Raw genomic sequence first — 17,403 nt, forward strand, 5'->3', positions numbered from 1 at the left:
AAATTGGGGGGGGGGGGGAATGGTACCAAAAAAACATTAATCCCCCAAACATAAAGTTCCCTGAGTAATTAATATTTGCTTCCAATTATTTATCCATGATAGCTGTCACATTTCTCCCTTCTTCATTCAGAGTAATATATGATTATTTTTCCAGCAAAACAACCATCATCCACTTTTTAGTATGAGTCGGTTTCATTGTTTTCCATTTTCTACCAAATAAAAATGATATTCAAGAAAGATAACACTGAAAAAAAGTATAAATTAATTTTTAAAGAATTAAAAACAGCATTGACATAACAATTACAAATGACCTCACCATCTTCTCTTGATGTAATTTCATTTGGTTTATCTGAGTCATTACTGAAAACAGGCAAAGTTCAGCTTATCAGCCACTTATTTGGCCAGTAACAAAGAGCAACAGCCATTATCATAATAGCTATCTTGACAGCACCTCACTCCAAAGTTTCATCTGACCTCTCCTGGTGGTTTCATATGGATGTTTAATAGTCTGGGGACAAAACAGAATTCTATGGCACCTCTTAGGCTTAATGCTTTTAATGCCAACTATCTGCCCTGCAGCACCATCTTCTGGACATGGAAAGTAAGGAAGAATTAGAAATGTGGCTATACTTCCAACTCCGGTATTGCCAGTCATTCTACAAGAATAAGAGGCAATGTTACTGAAAAAAATTAGGAGATGTTAGAAGCCTGACAGCTACATTATTTCCTAAGTTAGTTATCAACATACCTCATCTTTTCCAAAATAATCAAAGCTGTCGCAGCCTCATATCTTAACTAAAAGATAATTTTCAGCAGAGGTATCTAGAGTTGAGAAGCTACTATAGTTTGGACCACAATAATCTGAATAAGCAAAGTTTAACTGGAATATCTGTTTGGAGGCTTATTTACCATGATGAAGCTGCAAAATATGTTGCTCTTATGCCATTTCTCTCTCCCTCCCCCCCTCCCACTATTGTTTGGAAGCATTTGCAAACAAATTAATTTTTCGGGTGGCGGGGAGATCAAAGGAGATATATATTTATCTAAAAAATATGTAAAATATACATAGACTTTTTTAAAAAAATGTGGTTGTTGACAACTCTTTCCACAAACAGGTAATACAATAGTTATTTATTAGTACTATACAAAACATTTAGAATTAAAACTATTTCATGTTTGAACCTTGAGTTGGATTCAAAACAAGTTGTGTTGATGTCTTCTAACTCTGCTAGTTTAAGCAAGTTTTTGAACAAGTTAAAAGCCATTGGTCAGATAAAAAGATACTTGTATTTTAAAAACTCTTCTTGCTTTTCTACATTGTCCATTTTTTCCTTCTTTAAAAAACAGAAGGACTAATCGGTTTAAGCAATAAAAGCTTTAGTGAGAGGTAAATTTAAAAATTAAAGAAGTCTTGTCTTTAAAACTAACTAACCTGACAACTGGACATAAAGCTGCATTAAAACCAGAGGGAATGGACCATCCATTCATAATACACAATCATGATTGAGTTGGGCAGCTTTTAAACAGAATAAATATCATCATCATCAATGTGAACAAGTGTGTCTTCTAGAAAGGTAATTATGGATGGCAACAACATGTTTACTTGCAACCTCTATAAACTGAGTAAATACGTTTATGTTGATCCATTGGGGCCACTGAATTCTTCACAGCTGTTGAATTAAATCAAAAGTCTAACCTTTCACCTGTGAGCATTTATTGTTGTTGTTGTTTAAGGAGTAGCATTTCACTAATCCATAATCCTAGGATGAAATGGCCATGTAAGGCAGTGATCAATGACTGGAGGGGAGGGGTATTTTTTACACTCTGTAGCTAATTCAAGTGAAGGGGTTGGCCTACAATGAAAGGAAACAGAGCAGGTGAGACTGACAGCATTATCTGAGCAACGAAGTTGTATCTTTGAGCCATAACAAGAAAAGCTCGTAGATGTTGCCTTCTCCACAGGCTGGGAGCCAGTAGATGATGACATGCATTTTATCCTTAAGAATTGGTAGTGTCCCATATTTATGCTAAGGGACCTTGGCCATGCAGAAACAGCCCTATGCCTCTGCTTTACAAAAGTTCTAAACTTCTGTTGGAACTGAAATTCCCATCATTCTTTGATACTGGCCAGGTAACAAAGATGGATGGGAAATGAGGTCCCCAATTTAGTGTCACCAGTTTGCCTTCCGATAGATGATACCATTTGAATCCAACCAATGAGTTTATGAGCCAACTCATTCCCTGTTCCTGCCATAACAGAAGCATGAGAACGACCAGCCATTATAGTGTTTGGCTAAAATCTATCCACCCACATAACTTTTATATAGTGAATTTTAAGGCTTTTGATACTCCATATGTTACAGAGCACAGCAGATGTTTGTGTAATTTGACTTGTAAATAAAATTCATTGAAGCAATCAAAATAATGGGCCTATTATACTCTAGGACAAGAACAAAAGGCAGAAATGTTAAAAGGAAGCCACTGAAGTTCCACTATTTCAGTACCTTTAAAAAGAGGAAAATTGTACCATTGCTTTTAAGCATTATAATTGTGCAAGCAGGCAGGGAGAGTATTTCTCCACCTCACATAGCAATATATCCAATATATCTACAAATTCGGAAAATGTATACAAAATATTATTTTACAGCCTATTTCACAAGCTGCCTTCAAAGCCATTTTATATATATTTAAAAATCCCTTTTCAGTGTTTGTGGGTCATAGATGTATTTCCACAATTGTTTACCATACATTATATATCAGTTGTTCATTTCATTCAAGGTAACTTCTTTATAAACTGTGCTTCCATGCTTGGTTTTGCAACCTTGATATCATGGATGATATGAAGTTCATACTTGCTTAATTTAATTAAATAACACATGATCATAATGTTTGTACTGCTATACATTCTGGATCTCTGAAAAGGGATTTGCCTCCTATTCCACTGTATCAAACATTAAATTAATAATCACTTCCCAATTACAAAATAATGTATACATGATAAAGGATGGTTTTTTAAAAAAAATGCAGGCCAGTGTCATCTGCAAAGCACAATAAGGCAAAAACATAGCTGAAGTAATGCAGGTATATGCAGTATACCATATTAAAAAGTAGTATACCAGCCATATATACAGACACCCACCCACAAGCCCTCATATCAGGGAAACCTTGATTAAAATGATCCTTAATTCCTGAATGTGTGACTTGATCTCAGAATCAAAACAGTAGCAAAAAGATAAGTTAAACTTCAGAATTAGAGCTTTCTTTTAAGGAGGCGGTTGGATGGAAGTATAAGTAGTGAAGAGCACAGTATAAAAATTATGTGCCATTGTGGCTTTGAATTTAGAAAGAATGATGTAAGAACACAAGAAGATTTATGATACACAACATCTCAAGATCAAAAGAAAAAGAGTTGTGAAGTGTTGTGAAGCATGATTCCAAAATTAGAAATATCTTACTGCCTGATGTTTCTATCTTATTGAGAATAAGGACGTCAAAGAATTAGGTTGGGAGAGAGGACTTTATACTTATGACATGGTTCATTTGCAAAATAAAAAGAGTACAATTCTGTGTTCAGGGATAAAATAATGTAACTCACCGTAAGCCTCATGAATAAACTAAATCTATGTATCTATATCAGGCCAGACTTATGGTGGCTACATTATCTGCTATACAGAGAACAGAATTTGGGGGGAGGGGTGTTCATTCAAGATTGTTATCTATTTGAAAGGTTATCAGAAGTTGTCTAATTTAAAGAGAGATGATCTGAAGGATAGCATGATTGAAGTTGCCCATCAGGAATAAGCATTTAAATAGCAGACAAAGCAGTAAAAGTATGTTTTATCTGTTTACAGCCTTCTATATTATGTGAAATTTACTCTCTTTCTATTTAAATTGTATTTAGTGTGCCTCTCTATTTAAATGAACATATACAAAGTTACATGCAAATCTCTGTCTTTCTTTGTCCCCTTGTTAATGGTGCAATAAGCAGAACCTTCTGGAATAATGTACTAATAACTTTCCGTTTCTTCCTTCCTGTTAACCAGCAATCTTCTGCCATGTATCCTGTTTCTTCCTATCCTGGGCAATGTTTTCAAACTTTTTTCTTCCCATGATGCATCATTGTATTCTTTAACAAGGCTACCAGATCTAGCCTGTGAAACTCTGATAATTACCAGGTGGCAGGAAAAGGCTGTTTTCTCCCTTTGATTGCTGCCATCTGGTGGCCATTTTGCAAGCAAGATCTGATGGCTTTATTTTTATTTATTTATTTATTTGTTTGTTTGTTTGTTTGTTTGTTTGTTTATTTATGTATGTATGTATGTCAAGCATGAATTAGATAATAGATGTAAGTATAGGCATGATTATGAATATCTGAAATGAATACGAATACTAGGGAATATTAGGACAGGGACGGTAGGCATGCTGGTGCGTTTATGCACGCCCCTTGAAGACCTCTTAGGAATAGGGTGAGGTCGACAGTAGACAGTCTCAGGTTAAAGTTTTGGGGGGTTGGGGAAGAAACCACAGTATCAGGTAGTACATTCCGGGCATTGACAACTCTGTTGCTGAAGTCGTATTTTCTGCAATCAAGTTTGGAGCAGTTTACCATAAGTTTGTATCTATTGTGAGCTCGTATGTTGTTGTGGTTGAAGCTGAAGTATTCATTGACAGGTAGGACATTGTAGCAGATAATTGTATGTATGATTTCATGTTGCTCTGAGTTTATGTTTTAAACTCCGAGCAACTTCTCTAGGCATTATGATGTGCTGTAAAAACTATGACTTGCCCTGACACTGCATAGTCAAGTATTATTTTCTCAATCTTCAAAATAAAAAATACAATGATATATTTTACTTTTTTAAAAATTTTAATCATCATTTTTTATTATTCCAAACAATCTGCAAAGATGTCACTTTCAAATTTCTATCTATTCTGTTCATATGTCCGTCTGCTATTTGTCGGTCAGAAAAACAGTGAAAATTCAGTGTGACCAAAGAGACAAGTCTCAAAAAATTTTTTTTACGAAATATATTAAGAGCAGGAATCTTAATAAAATAGCATCCTTTTTCTACTGAAAAAATATTGGCAGTTTACCATACTGTAAGCTTTGCATCATTCTGAGCCTTATCTTTCTCCCATTTTTATTTCTCTTATTTTGTTCAACAATCCAGAATTATTGATTTTTACCTTAAACATTCAATTTGACCAAAACCAGCAATCAATTATTTTTTTCTAAAATATGTGACACAGTCCCAAATGGATAATTTCTAGAAGTGGTGTATAGTTTACATGTGGCTTTCCTTATAAGTATGTCACCCAGTGGTGGGATTCAGCCAGTTCGCACTTATTCGGGAGAACTGGTTGTTAACTTTCTAAGCAGTTTGGAGAACCGGTTGTTGGAAGAAATCTCATTTTGTTTTTTGTTTTCCCACTTTACAGGACTAATCCTGTAAAGAAGGCAGGAAGGAAACATTCTGGTGTTGTTTCCAGCCTAATCTTTATTGCTCTGCTTACAGAAACTGCCTCACCAGTTAACACTTATTACATTGTAACAGCTAAGGCGAAGCCCCCATAGATCCGAGTGACGTTGAGTTGGGCACGCCCACCCAGTCACATGACCACTGAGCCGTGCCTATCCAGCTGGTCATTAGGGCAGAGAGCCGGTTGTTAAATTATTTGAATTCCACCACTGATGTTGCCTATCTTGAAGACCGCAGGGTTTTTCAAAATCTGCATCAGTTCTGAAACTTTTAGCTTAGGCTACTTGTGCCTGGTGTAGGCAGCTGACATTCAGTTTTAGCACCTGCACTGACCCCATGGATTATTTGTTCCAAATGACTAGATTATTTTTTTAATCATTATTTAATGCTGTACTACCATTTAAAAAATTAAATGCACTGAAAAAATACACTGAAAATGAGGAAAACAAAAGAAAAATAAAGAAATATGGATCTGGTGAAACATTAGATTGCAAAACTGTGCCTACTTTGTAATCATCTCCATTGAAAACCAGATGAATAATTTGACTGCATATATGAATAGGACAGGGGTGTCCAAACTTGGGAACTTTAAGACTTGTGGACTTCAACTCCCAGAATTCCCCAGCCAGCATGGCTGGCTGGGGAATTCTGGGAGTTGAAGTCCACAAGTCTTAAAGTTCCCAAGTTTGGACACCCCTGGAATAGGAGGATGGGTAGTTCTAATTTAGCAACCATAATTGGGTTCGATCATTCAGAGAAGCAGTTGCTAAATTAATCTGCAGTTAGACTTTCAATCTTACATCAGGTTTCCTTTGCTTTACAGTCCTGCGAAGGTCATAAAATTGAGGATTGGTTGCAAAATTTCTTTTTTGTAAATCAAAATTACTTTGCCGTAACTATGAATGGTCCCTAAATGAGGACTACCTGTAGACTTCTTCTGTCTTAATATAAAACATACTTTGTTTCATACAAAGATATTCCTAATAAATTTAATTAATGTTAAAAAAAAATAACATTTTGATGCAAGAAGTAACAGGTTTACAGCAAAATAAATCACAGAAAAATGTAATATATTCATAATACAGAAAAGATATTTTAATTGATTAAAATAACAATGATAGACTCACAATTTTCTGTTAATACCCATGCAAGCCTGTTCTAGGCTATAACTTGAATTCTTGTTCACAATAGGATTATTTGCAAAATTCCAGCTTTGGAAAGATACTCTTTAATATCTGTCATATATTTTGTCACAAAATTCACAATATATTACATTTTGCTAATATGAAAACAATGTTAATGTCTATTTCTAAGCTAAATACACATTGTTAACAATAATGTTTAAGCAGTAATGAACAAAGTGGTGTGTCTGGAAAAAAAAAGAATGATTTCAAGAAATACACATACAGTATTTCCACACTTTGCCCTGTCTTGAAAACATAGGTTTGTACTATTAGTTTATACCTATACATAAGCCATTGATTTATAAAGTAATTCTTCTATTATACACTAGCCTTTTTCTGGAGACAGATACAGTAGTTAAAGTACTGGAATTATTATTTCTTTAAACTTTTTTTTTTTATTTCTGTATGTATAATGCATTTCATCTTACATTCTGAAATAGCAATATCTCCATGGAAGCAGATTTGGTTAATACAACATAATAAATAAACAGAACAATAACTCTAATTTTATAAACATAAACATAATGAACAATTTTAAGTAAAGCAAAAAGTTTTTAAAATGATGAGTGGTACAGTTATGAGAGGATGGAAGGATGGATGAATGGATGGATAGATGGATGGATGGATAGAAAGATGAATGGATGGATGGATAATCAATATTTTGTTTATGGTTTTGGGAAACACATTTTGAAAGGGAAGAGTTATATATTCATTATAGTTAAGTATAACAACAGTCTCTGTATAATTTAAGGCAACAACTTTTTAAAATAATAAACAACCTTACCCTTATCAGCTGATTTTGCACAGTACTCCAGAACAGCTCTGCTTCATTCATTTATTGGTTTGTTCACAACTTTTCCTTACTGCTGTACTGAGTTCTGACACTGACACAGGATCTCATCTTATTACTATTTTCTAAAATAAAAACATACGTATTTTCACATTGTCACATTTTGCAAAGACCAAAAGAGAATAAGCAAAAGAACCCTACAGAATATCAATCCCATCACAATAACTCTTTTCAGTCACAAATAATAATAAAAAAAATCCGAGGGCACCATGAGCAGTCTTTATATGAAAGTCAGTTCTTCCTGCTGTCCTCACAATGCCTTTTGTCATTATCTCTACTTGAAATAGTCCATAATACCTTCTTCATACCATCAACAATATTTCCGTCCTTACCTTTCGTTTTGTAGCAAGATCACATTCCACCAAAACATCCTGCAAAGCTTGGTGCAAAAAAGGCCCCAAAGAATCAGAATGCAAAAGCTCTATAACTTGCTGACTAACTTTGTCCAGTGTTATTTACTAATGACACAAAGAAAATGCTGTCTATTCAAAACAGAGTTCAGAACTCTTTTCACAGAAAGTGAGTGAACAAATGGTCCCATGTCCCAAGCTGTAGTCACATCCCCCATGAGGCTTGCTGATTGTTGGAGCATGGAACGAAGTGACACCAACGCCATTCAGCCACCACAAGGCATTTCTGTAAACAAATGTGTTTGTGAGTCTGTGTGTATGTGTGTTTGCCTACACACTCACACACATGGCTTCTCTTAAGGAAAGTAGCACTATACAATTGTAATATTTAGATCTAATAAAGTTACAGGTTGAGGCTGCCTGATTGTTACGTTCAAGCTTCATATCTTGAAGCATGTTTGCTTCTTTTCAAATGATCAAAACTCAAACAGGATTGAGTTGCTTCAGCAATCCGGCATCTCCCTCTTTAAATACTGGGCCAAGGAGTCAGGGTCAAAAACATTTCCTCATGTAAGAAAATGATATGACTACATGAAAGGGAATGGTTTCACATATGCCATGTCAATAGATGGACATCCCATATAATGTTCTACCTAAACTGTATATTAGGTACCAACAGTTAAAAGCAGACACAAGAATATAAATTGGAGGTGGGGAAGTGTAAGTTACCTGGAGAAAATGAACAAAATTTAAGTGTGCCTCCAAGCATTGTTCTTGCTTTTTCGGGAGAATTGTTATTTAATAATCAAGTCCTTCAAAAATGAAGAATGATTTTATTTTTCTTCTAATAATCCAGTGATAACAGTTAATAACTATTTGTGCCTTTTCTTTAGTTACCATCATATGGGTCATTGTGTCCAAATATTGATTTGGTTCCACATTTGGTCCTTTTTAATGCTGTTTGGCCATCATCTGTTGTAAGTAGTAGGAAATATTGGTGTCAGTTCTTCTGCTTTCTTCAGATTTGATGTGAGTTGGTGATGATTAGAGAGGAGAGATATGGCCCTTAGCCTCCATGTGTAGAGAACTGCTCAGTTTAGTGCTTCCTCCACTCTTACATGAACCTTCTGGGTAAACTAATCTGTTGTTGTGGAGTGACATATCATCGGTATGCTGATGATATCCAATTATACATCTCTTCCCCTGGCAAATTAAGTAATGCTATTGATGTCTTATCCCAGTGAGTAGAGGCAGAGGAAGGTGGTTCTGAATGGGAAACAATAGATTTCAATTGAACCTTGGCAAGAATGAGTGGCTCTGGCTTTGGGCTTACCGTTTCTGAGACTAGGTGATATTTGGGTTACACTGTGATCACCTTTTCACTGTAATATGTTTTATGGGGCTGCCATTGAAGTATATCTGGAAGCTTCAGCTGGGATAGAATGTGTTGGCCAGGGCTAATGTATCTAAGGGACTGCCTCTTACCAATTATACTACATAAGTCCAAAAGAAAAGGTATGTTGTGTGTTAGATATTAACATATATCGTAGGAAGTCTCAGCTCTGGTCCGCTGCTACAGCGGGAAACAGGTATCGCTCTGATTGGTCGAGAGGCGTACCCGAGTCCTATAAAAGGGGAACCCTCCGGCCACAGAGCAAGCTGGATCACTACTACTACTAATAAAGAGCTGTTAAGTCACTTCGTGTCCGCAGTCTGTTCTCTCGTTGCCCAGATCCAACATTGGCGACGAAGGTGGGATCGAGAGACAGATAGGACGAAGAACGCTACTTCAGAATCTCCGGATTTGATCCAGCCTAGGAATTCGGCAGAAATTCCGGCAGCCATCTCACGACACCGCAGCGCGGCAAATTCAAACAAGAGAAGATGGCGATGCACACTCCCCCCGCTCCATTCGACCCAGCGAACGACAAATGGGAAGCTTTCATGATTCGTTTCGAGTGTTTTCTCGAAGCGAACGAATACACGGGGATAATCGACGCCTGGAAGAAAAACATCTTCCTCGGCTACTGTGGAAAAGAAGTCTTCAACACGGCCAGAGACCTCACCGCGCCTACTCCAATACAAGCAGTATCATGGACGGCGTTGCAACAGGCTCTACAGACTCACTACGCGCCAAAACCTTCCCGCCACGTTTGCCTCCAGGAATTCAACACGCGGAACCAGAAGGCGGGAGAATCAATCAACCAATATGTTGCAGCCTTGCGTAAAGCAGCAACTCACTGCAAGTTCAGGGATCTGGACGAGCATATCCTGGCACAATTTGTCTGTGGGTTAAGAGACATTTCACTACAAAAGAAGCTGTTGGCAAACCCAAATTTAACCCTACAGATAGCGCTAAACGAAGCAAGGGCATCCGAGTCAGCGGAGAAATCATCGGTAACCATACAACGCGGTTTCAGCGTAAGCCAGCCAGCACCCACCCAGGCAAACCAGAGTTCACTACGAAGACACAAACCCCGACTACGAGGATCCCGAGTTCGAGGACAGTCACCTGATGCGGAGCAGTCACATGAGGCCTGGGGGGAGACCCGGATTCCGTTTGCCGCCCTGCGCAAGCTGCGGAGGGAATCACCCCCGGTCTACCTGTAGGTTCAGGAACGTTGTTTATTCGCACTGCAACAAACTTGGGCACATCGCACGAGTGTGCCGGAGCGAAGTCCCTGCCTCACGGCAGCCACCTATGTACCGCCAACAGAAGCCCAACCCAGGGGCTTGGCGAAATCAAAAAGGGCGCCCAGAGAGAAATCCACAAGTGTTTACCCAGAGAGAAAATCCCCAAAGAGTTGAGCGAGCGTATTCCCAGAGAGATTACACACAAAGAGCTGAGAGAGCGTTCTATCAAGACGCTCAACAAGAGTATTTTCAGGATACAGATGCTGAGATAGAGTTGACCCAGAGAGAGGAATTGCGAACGTATCTCACCACAATAAGTCAGGTCCGCACCAAGCGGCCTAAAAAGCTGAAAGTCACAGTCCTCTTGGAGGGCTCACCTTGCGAGCTGGAAGTTGACACAGGATCGTCCCTGACGATCATTTCATGGGCATCCATGAAACAGGCTATCCCTAGCCTCAAAAAGAGCCAACTACGCGTTCCAGACATCCTGCTTCGAGACTACCAGGGAAACCGAGTCCCCATCGTGGGCCAAGGCACGTTCCAGATCCGTTTCAAGGACATCGTAACCCAGCTGCCCGTGACCATCGCCAGCGCACCGTTACAGAACCTTCTAGGACTAGATTGGTTTGAAGCCTTGGGGTTAGAAGTCACCGGAATCAACGCCGTGGAGAACAGCAGCGCTGAGCAGATATTTAAGGAGTTCGAGGATGTGTTCAGCCCCGGTCTTGGTAAGTATGTGGGTAAACCAATCTCATTCAATTTAGACCCCAAAGTGGCGCCAATCCGACTTAAACCGAGACGAGTGCCTTTTGCACTCCGCCCAAAAATAGATAAGGAGATAGATAAGTTAGTGGAGCAAGGAATCCTTGAGCTGGTGGATCACGCGCGCTGGGAAACTCCCATTGTGACCCCAGTCAAGCCAGACGGGTCAGTCCGCATCTGTGCGGACTATAAATGCACAATTAATGTCGCGCTACAACAAAGCGCATATCCTGTGCCAGTAGTACAGCACTTATTGCACTCGTTGGGGCCAGGAAAGATATTTGCTAAATTAGACATGGCACAAGCTTACCAGTAGTTGCCCATAGATAGCGCCACAGCGGAGGCCCAAACTATAGTGACGCATAGAGGAGCATTCAAATGCAACCGGCTACAATTCGGCGTGAGCATTGCTCCAGGTTTGTTCCAGAGCGTCATGGAACGACTTTTGCAAGGGATACCGGGAGTCGTCCCCTATTTCGACGACATCTTAGTGTCCGCTGCAAATGAGGAGCAATTAAATAAAAGAGTCAGAACTGTTTTGGCCAGAATCAGAGAGAAGGGTCTCCCCCTTAAAAAGGAAAAATGCCAAATTAACGTGCCTAGCGTAGAATTCCTGGGTTATAGAATCGATGGTCAGGGAATACACCCTACGTCAAAGAAAATTAAGGCGATCCAGGACGCCCCCACACCACGAAATCAGACCGAGTTGCAGGCCTTCCTCGGACTACTTAACTTCTACAGCGTTTTTCTGAGACAGAAGGCGACCGTTGCTGAGCCATTACATCGACTACTCCAGAGGAACGCAACATGGAGATGGGGACGATCCGAAGCAGCAGCTTTTGCCGCAGTAAAGCACCTGCTCACCACTGACTCGCTGTTAGTCCAATACAGCCAGACACTACCGCTGGTATTGACCTGCGACGCATCACCCTTTGGAGTTGGCGCAGTCCTTAGCCACAGGATGCCGAACGGAAACGAAGCACCCATCGCCTTCTACTCCAGGACTCTTTCATCGGCCGAGAGGAACTACAGCCAGATGGACAGGGAAGCGTTAGCTGCTGTAGCTGGAGTAAAACGTTTCCATGAATACCTCTACGGCCGCGATTTTGAACTGATTACAGATCACAAACCGCTGTTGGGACTTTTGGCGGGAAACCGCCCCACTCCAGTCTCCCTTTCTCCACGCATGACCAGGTGGACTGTTTTCCTGGCTGCGTACTCCTACAAGTTAATTCATCGACCGGGCTCCACTCTAGGACACGCAGACGCACTCAGCCGTTGCCCACTACCGGACCTTTTGCCAGACCCCACTCCTGAAGTACCGGTGTTGCTCATTGACTGTTTGGACTCAGGACCGGTTTCTTCCTGCGACGTTGCAAGGTTCTCCTCTAAAGACAATATAATAAAGCAAGTTCAAACTTGGGTTTGGAGGGGGTGGCCGAAGGGCAACGTGGGCCCGGAATTCAAAGTGTTTTGGTCAAAATGGGACGAACTCTCAGTGTTACAAGGTTGTTTATTGTGGGGGGATTGAGTTGTTATTCCTTATGCTTTACGTAGAAATGTGTTAGATGCATTACATGTTGGGCATCCAGGGATCGTTAGGATGAAGGTGTTAGCAAGAAGTTACGTTTGGTGGCCAAACATGGACAAAGAGATAGAGGAGTGGGTGGCCACTTGCGATCCATGCCAAGAATCGAGACCAGCACCCCCAGAAGCGCCCGCCACAGAATGGGAAAAGCCTAAAGCACCCTGGTCGAGAATACACATCGACTTCGCAGGGCCAGTTCAAGGTCAGACGTTCCTTATAGTTGTGGATGCATACTCCAAATGGCTAGAAGTAGTCCTAATGACTTCAACCACGGCAGAGGCAGTCATTAAGGTTCTACGGCGACTTTTCGCCACTCATGGCCTGCCCGACCTCCTGGTCTCCGATAACGGGCCCCAGTTCACGGCCATGCAATTCGAAACATACTTAGCAGGTCAGGGAATTCGGCATGCCCTCGTCGCGCCATTCCATCCGGCATCAAACGGACAGGCGGAGAGAATGGTGCGATCCGCAAAAGAGGCCCTCGCTAGGATGGGTCCAGGTGATTGGCAAACACGCATTGACCATTACCTATTAATCCAACACATTACCCCCAGCGCAACGACGGGTAGGAGCCCCGCTGAGCTACTCATGGGCCGCCGTCTACGGTCTCACCTGGACTGTCTTCAACCAAATTACTCTGCCACAGCACCCCCAGACTCCACAAGCAAAATTCGGAGCTTTAGCATAGGGGATTCAGTATACGCCCACAACTATGCAGGGGGGACATTGTGGATGCCGGCAAGGGTCATTGGCATCACGGGTCCACGATCGTATCTGTTAGAACTGGAAGATGGGCAGAACTGGAAAAGGCACATCGATCAACTTCGGGGTCGCCTGGCACACTCAGACCTACGAACCGAGAACGAGAGCTACCTACCAATGCAAAGTCAGCCACTCGAGAGCCCCAACACAGAGAACTACGACACCTGCGAGCCCAGGACAGAACAAGAGGCCGAGCGCAAAACGGAACAACCCCCAAGCAACGTAAGCGAGCAAACCCCCGAACGCCCAAGCAACGAAAGCCTGAAAACCCCCGAACTCGAAACAGAGAAAGCAACCGATCCTGCAACTACTTCTGACCAACCCGAACTGCGACGCTCCACCCGAGTAAGGCAAACGCCAACATACCTTAAGGACTACATAACTAACCGCAATGTTCCGTCTAAGAGGGGAGGGGTGTTAGATATTAACATATATCGTAGGAAGTCTCCTCTCTGGTCCGCTGCTACAGCGGGAAACAGGTATCGCTCTGATTGGTCGAGAGGCGTACCCGAGTCCTATAAAAGGGGAACCCTCCGGCCACAGAGCAAGCTGGATCACTACTACTACTAATAAAGAGCTGTTAAGTCACTTCATGTCCGCAGTCTGTTCTCTCGTTGCCCAGATCCAACATTGTGGATTCTATCTGCTTAGGAGTTACAACTGATATGACCCAGGGGGACAGGCCTTTGTTGCCATGGTATCCGTCCTGTGAAACATCATCTGACCATATGATATTGGCCCAAATTCTGCCCAATAAACCTTAAAACCCTGGTTTTGTCAACAGGCTTCGGGTTTTTAAGAAAGTTGTGATCTGATGAGATGGGTCCATGGTTCATAATCTGATAAACTTCTTAGCTTTTACATGAGAACATTATTTTTTGGTAACCTTCCAGAATGTTTTTGAAAATTATTTTATGATTTGTGACACAGGCGATTGTATAAATCAAATCTAAATAAATAATCTCATGTATAAATATAGTTACATTTGAATAAAAATATGTAAATTCTTGGGATTCAAAAATATATAATTTTGGGAACTTGTAAAGCACATTAGGCACTAATCACTGCCTCACGCCACGCCACACCACTCACCCACCACTCAGGCAGGGGTTGCCCAGGCCAACATGATTGCTGCTCAGGATACATCATAACTTGAGCATCTGCTTTCCTGGCTTAGAGGGAGCTTGCTTGAGATAATGTTCAAATCTCTATTTTATTTTCAGAAATGAAGGCACTGTCTGGCCTTTTTTCTAAAACACCTTGAGCCTAGCATCAGCCATTAAAAGATTTGTCACTGCATTCCGCTTGCAAACTTTGAAACCTTTTAGAAATCTTGCTGTGGTTTCATTTAAAAGGGGGGGGGGAGGGAGAGAGAAAGAACTAGCTGCAAAGGCATTCAATTCTCATTTTAACTTGCTATTGGTTTTCCAAAAAGGATTAAGTATCGTTGGGAGAATAAGGGGTAATTCAAATAAAAAAATAAAGTTATATAATCAGTTTAAAAGCAAATCCAAGCAAGGATTATTTCACAAACAAGAAGAGCTACTGTTGCTGTTTTGGTTTTTTGTACCGCCTGCTTTGGCCCTTTAAATGCTTTTCTTCCACAACTCGCTCTGGCAGGCTACTGAACATAGCTCAGGGAAACAATGGTTTGCACAACATATTTGTATTTAATTAACAAATAAACTTTCAGGTTTTTTTTGGGGGGGGGGGAGATCACTTGGGCCAAGTGTCCTTTGTCACTCAGTAAATCTCAATAATAAAATGCCTCTGGCACAAAGAACTGTAAAACGGGGTGATGATAGAAAGGGATTCTTGTTCAACAGCTTTTAAAATGGCTTGTTGCTTGACATGTCTGTTGTTAACAGCACAATTTCAAAGACTTTTAAGTTCCAAACTCCTCCTCTTTGTGTAGTCTGCCAAGATAGTACTTAAAGGATAGGAGGGAGTGGTTGCTGTTTAAAAGATTATAGAAAAGGCTGGGTATTAGCAGAGAGAAGGTAGAAGCAATTCCCTGAAAATAAAAGCCAGAAAGCTATATTTTGGTTTTTCAAACAAAACAAAACAAAACAAAAAAACATTAAAGGGGAAGATAGGCAAATAAAAACAGAAAAGGACCACAGAGTAAAGTGAAAGAGAAATTCTGATTTGATTTCTGCCAAATACTGATATTCAGATAATTTTTTCTTCAATTTGACATTTTAAAGAGTAATTTAAATATATACATTGTTGATATGCATCCTTAATACACATCCTTTGTATGTATATATTGATTCAGGTGTAATATATATATATATATATATATATATATATATATATATATGTGTGTGTGTGTGTGTGTGTGTGTGTGTGTGTGTGTGTGTGTGTGTGTGTGTGTGTGTATGCAGGGACGTGCGGTCAGGGGAGGCAGAGCCTCACCTCTCTTCATGAAATAATAGTATATAATATTATATACTATATATATATATATAATATTATCATATTATATACATCTGTCCGGTCGCGCCCGGGAGCTGCGGAGGCAGAAATGTTGTCGGCGCTCCCGGATGACGAAGCCATGAAAGCGATTGGGGAACGACGAGAACCTTCCTGCCTCTGCTGGATTTCACGCGCTCCTCGCGACTGCAATATGCAGTCACAAGGAGCGCGCAAAGTCCAGCAGAGGCAGGAAGGTTCTCGTCATTCCCCAGTCGCTTTCGAGGACTGTGGAGCGCGAGCCGGCGGAGCACGCTCAGGAAGGCGGGGAATGGGATCACGTGTGCTGGAGGCTGAGGCAGCCTCAGCCTCCAGCACACGTGGTCCCATTCCCCGCCTTCCTGATGACGTCACCAGCCTCACCAGCCATAAACCTCACCGCACGTCACTGTGTGTATGTATATGTATATGTATATGTATATGGATATGGATATGGATATGTATTTGTGTTACAACCCCTGGTATGCCCAAATATGGGAGGGAGCTCACTACTCCCCCTTTCTGTCTTTTGGCTCATTACAGAGGACCATCCAGGCAGAAAACCAAGTACAACATACATACATACATACATACATACATACATACATACGATCTTTAAAGCGCTCCATGGCTCAGGACCTAGTTACCTGCGGGATCGTATTCTGCCCCATACATCCCTACGACCCATCTGCTCGCACAGAGAGGGACTTCTCCAGGTGCCGTCCACCAGACAGTGCCATGGGGCGGCGCCTAGGAGCAGAGCCTTCTCTGTGGCGGGCCCAGCCCTGTGGAATGACCTCCCCCCGGATATTAGGACCAGTACTGACCTCCGCTCCTTCCGTGTCAAGCTCAAGACCCACCTTTTCCAAATAGCTGGCCTGGCTCAACCATAACTTCGCAACGCTCCTGATGGGTTTTTTAATTTTTTAATTTAGTAATTCTATTTAAGGGGATTTTAAATTGTGTTTTTAATTGTCTTTCACTTATAAGTCAACTCTCCTCCATGCACATATGTATATGTCTCTGTTCTTTTTGTATATATGTGTGTCTTATGTGTATTTTTATCCGTCTTTGATTGTACGCCGCCCCGAGTCCTTCGGGAGAGGGTTGCGGCTAATCAAATAAAATTATTATTATTATTATTATTATTATTATTATTATTATTATTATTATTATTATTATTATTATTATTATACATACATACATATAAAGTTTTAAGAAGGTTTATATCTGGACATGTGGGAAAAGGCTTCTTATTGTAGAACAATAACACTATTGTTGATTTCTAGAAAAGTTGCTTTTAATAGACAATATCAGAGTTGGAATAACAGACCTTGGA

General features: G+C 40.6%; 1 protein-coding gene and 1 long non-coding RNA gene across 2 annotated transcripts in view; one reads left to right on the plus strand and one right to left on the minus strand.

The window, feature by feature from the left end:
- The window catches only part of ST18 (ST18 C2H2C-type zinc finger transcription factor), a 243,741-nt gene extending 235,848 nt beyond the window's left edge, over positions 1-7,893 (minus strand). The window contains exons 1-2 of the mRNA XM_081950317.1: positions 7,847-7,893; positions 7,449-7,579 (exon numbers count right to left, since the gene is read on the minus strand). Coding sequence (XP_081806443.1) covers positions 7,449-7,499 — 51 coding nt within the window. The 5' untranslated portion in view covers positions 7,500-7,579; positions 7,847-7,893. The remainder of the gene's footprint in view (positions 1-7,448; positions 7,580-7,846) is intronic.
- The window catches only part of LOC309390698, a 279,896-nt gene continuing 266,957 nt past the window's right edge, over positions 4,465-17,403 (plus strand). The window contains exon 1 of the long non-coding RNA XR_014175166.1: positions 4,465-4,533. This is a non-coding gene — a long non-coding RNA (uncharacterized lncRNA). The remainder of the gene's footprint in view (positions 4,534-17,403) is intronic.

Source organism: Natrix helvetica (assembly GCF_964273705.1).
Source record: "Natrix helvetica genome assembly, chromosome: 4".
Classification (NCBI taxonomy): domain Eukaryota; kingdom Metazoa; phylum Chordata; class Lepidosauria; order Squamata; family Natricidae; genus Natrix; species Natrix helvetica.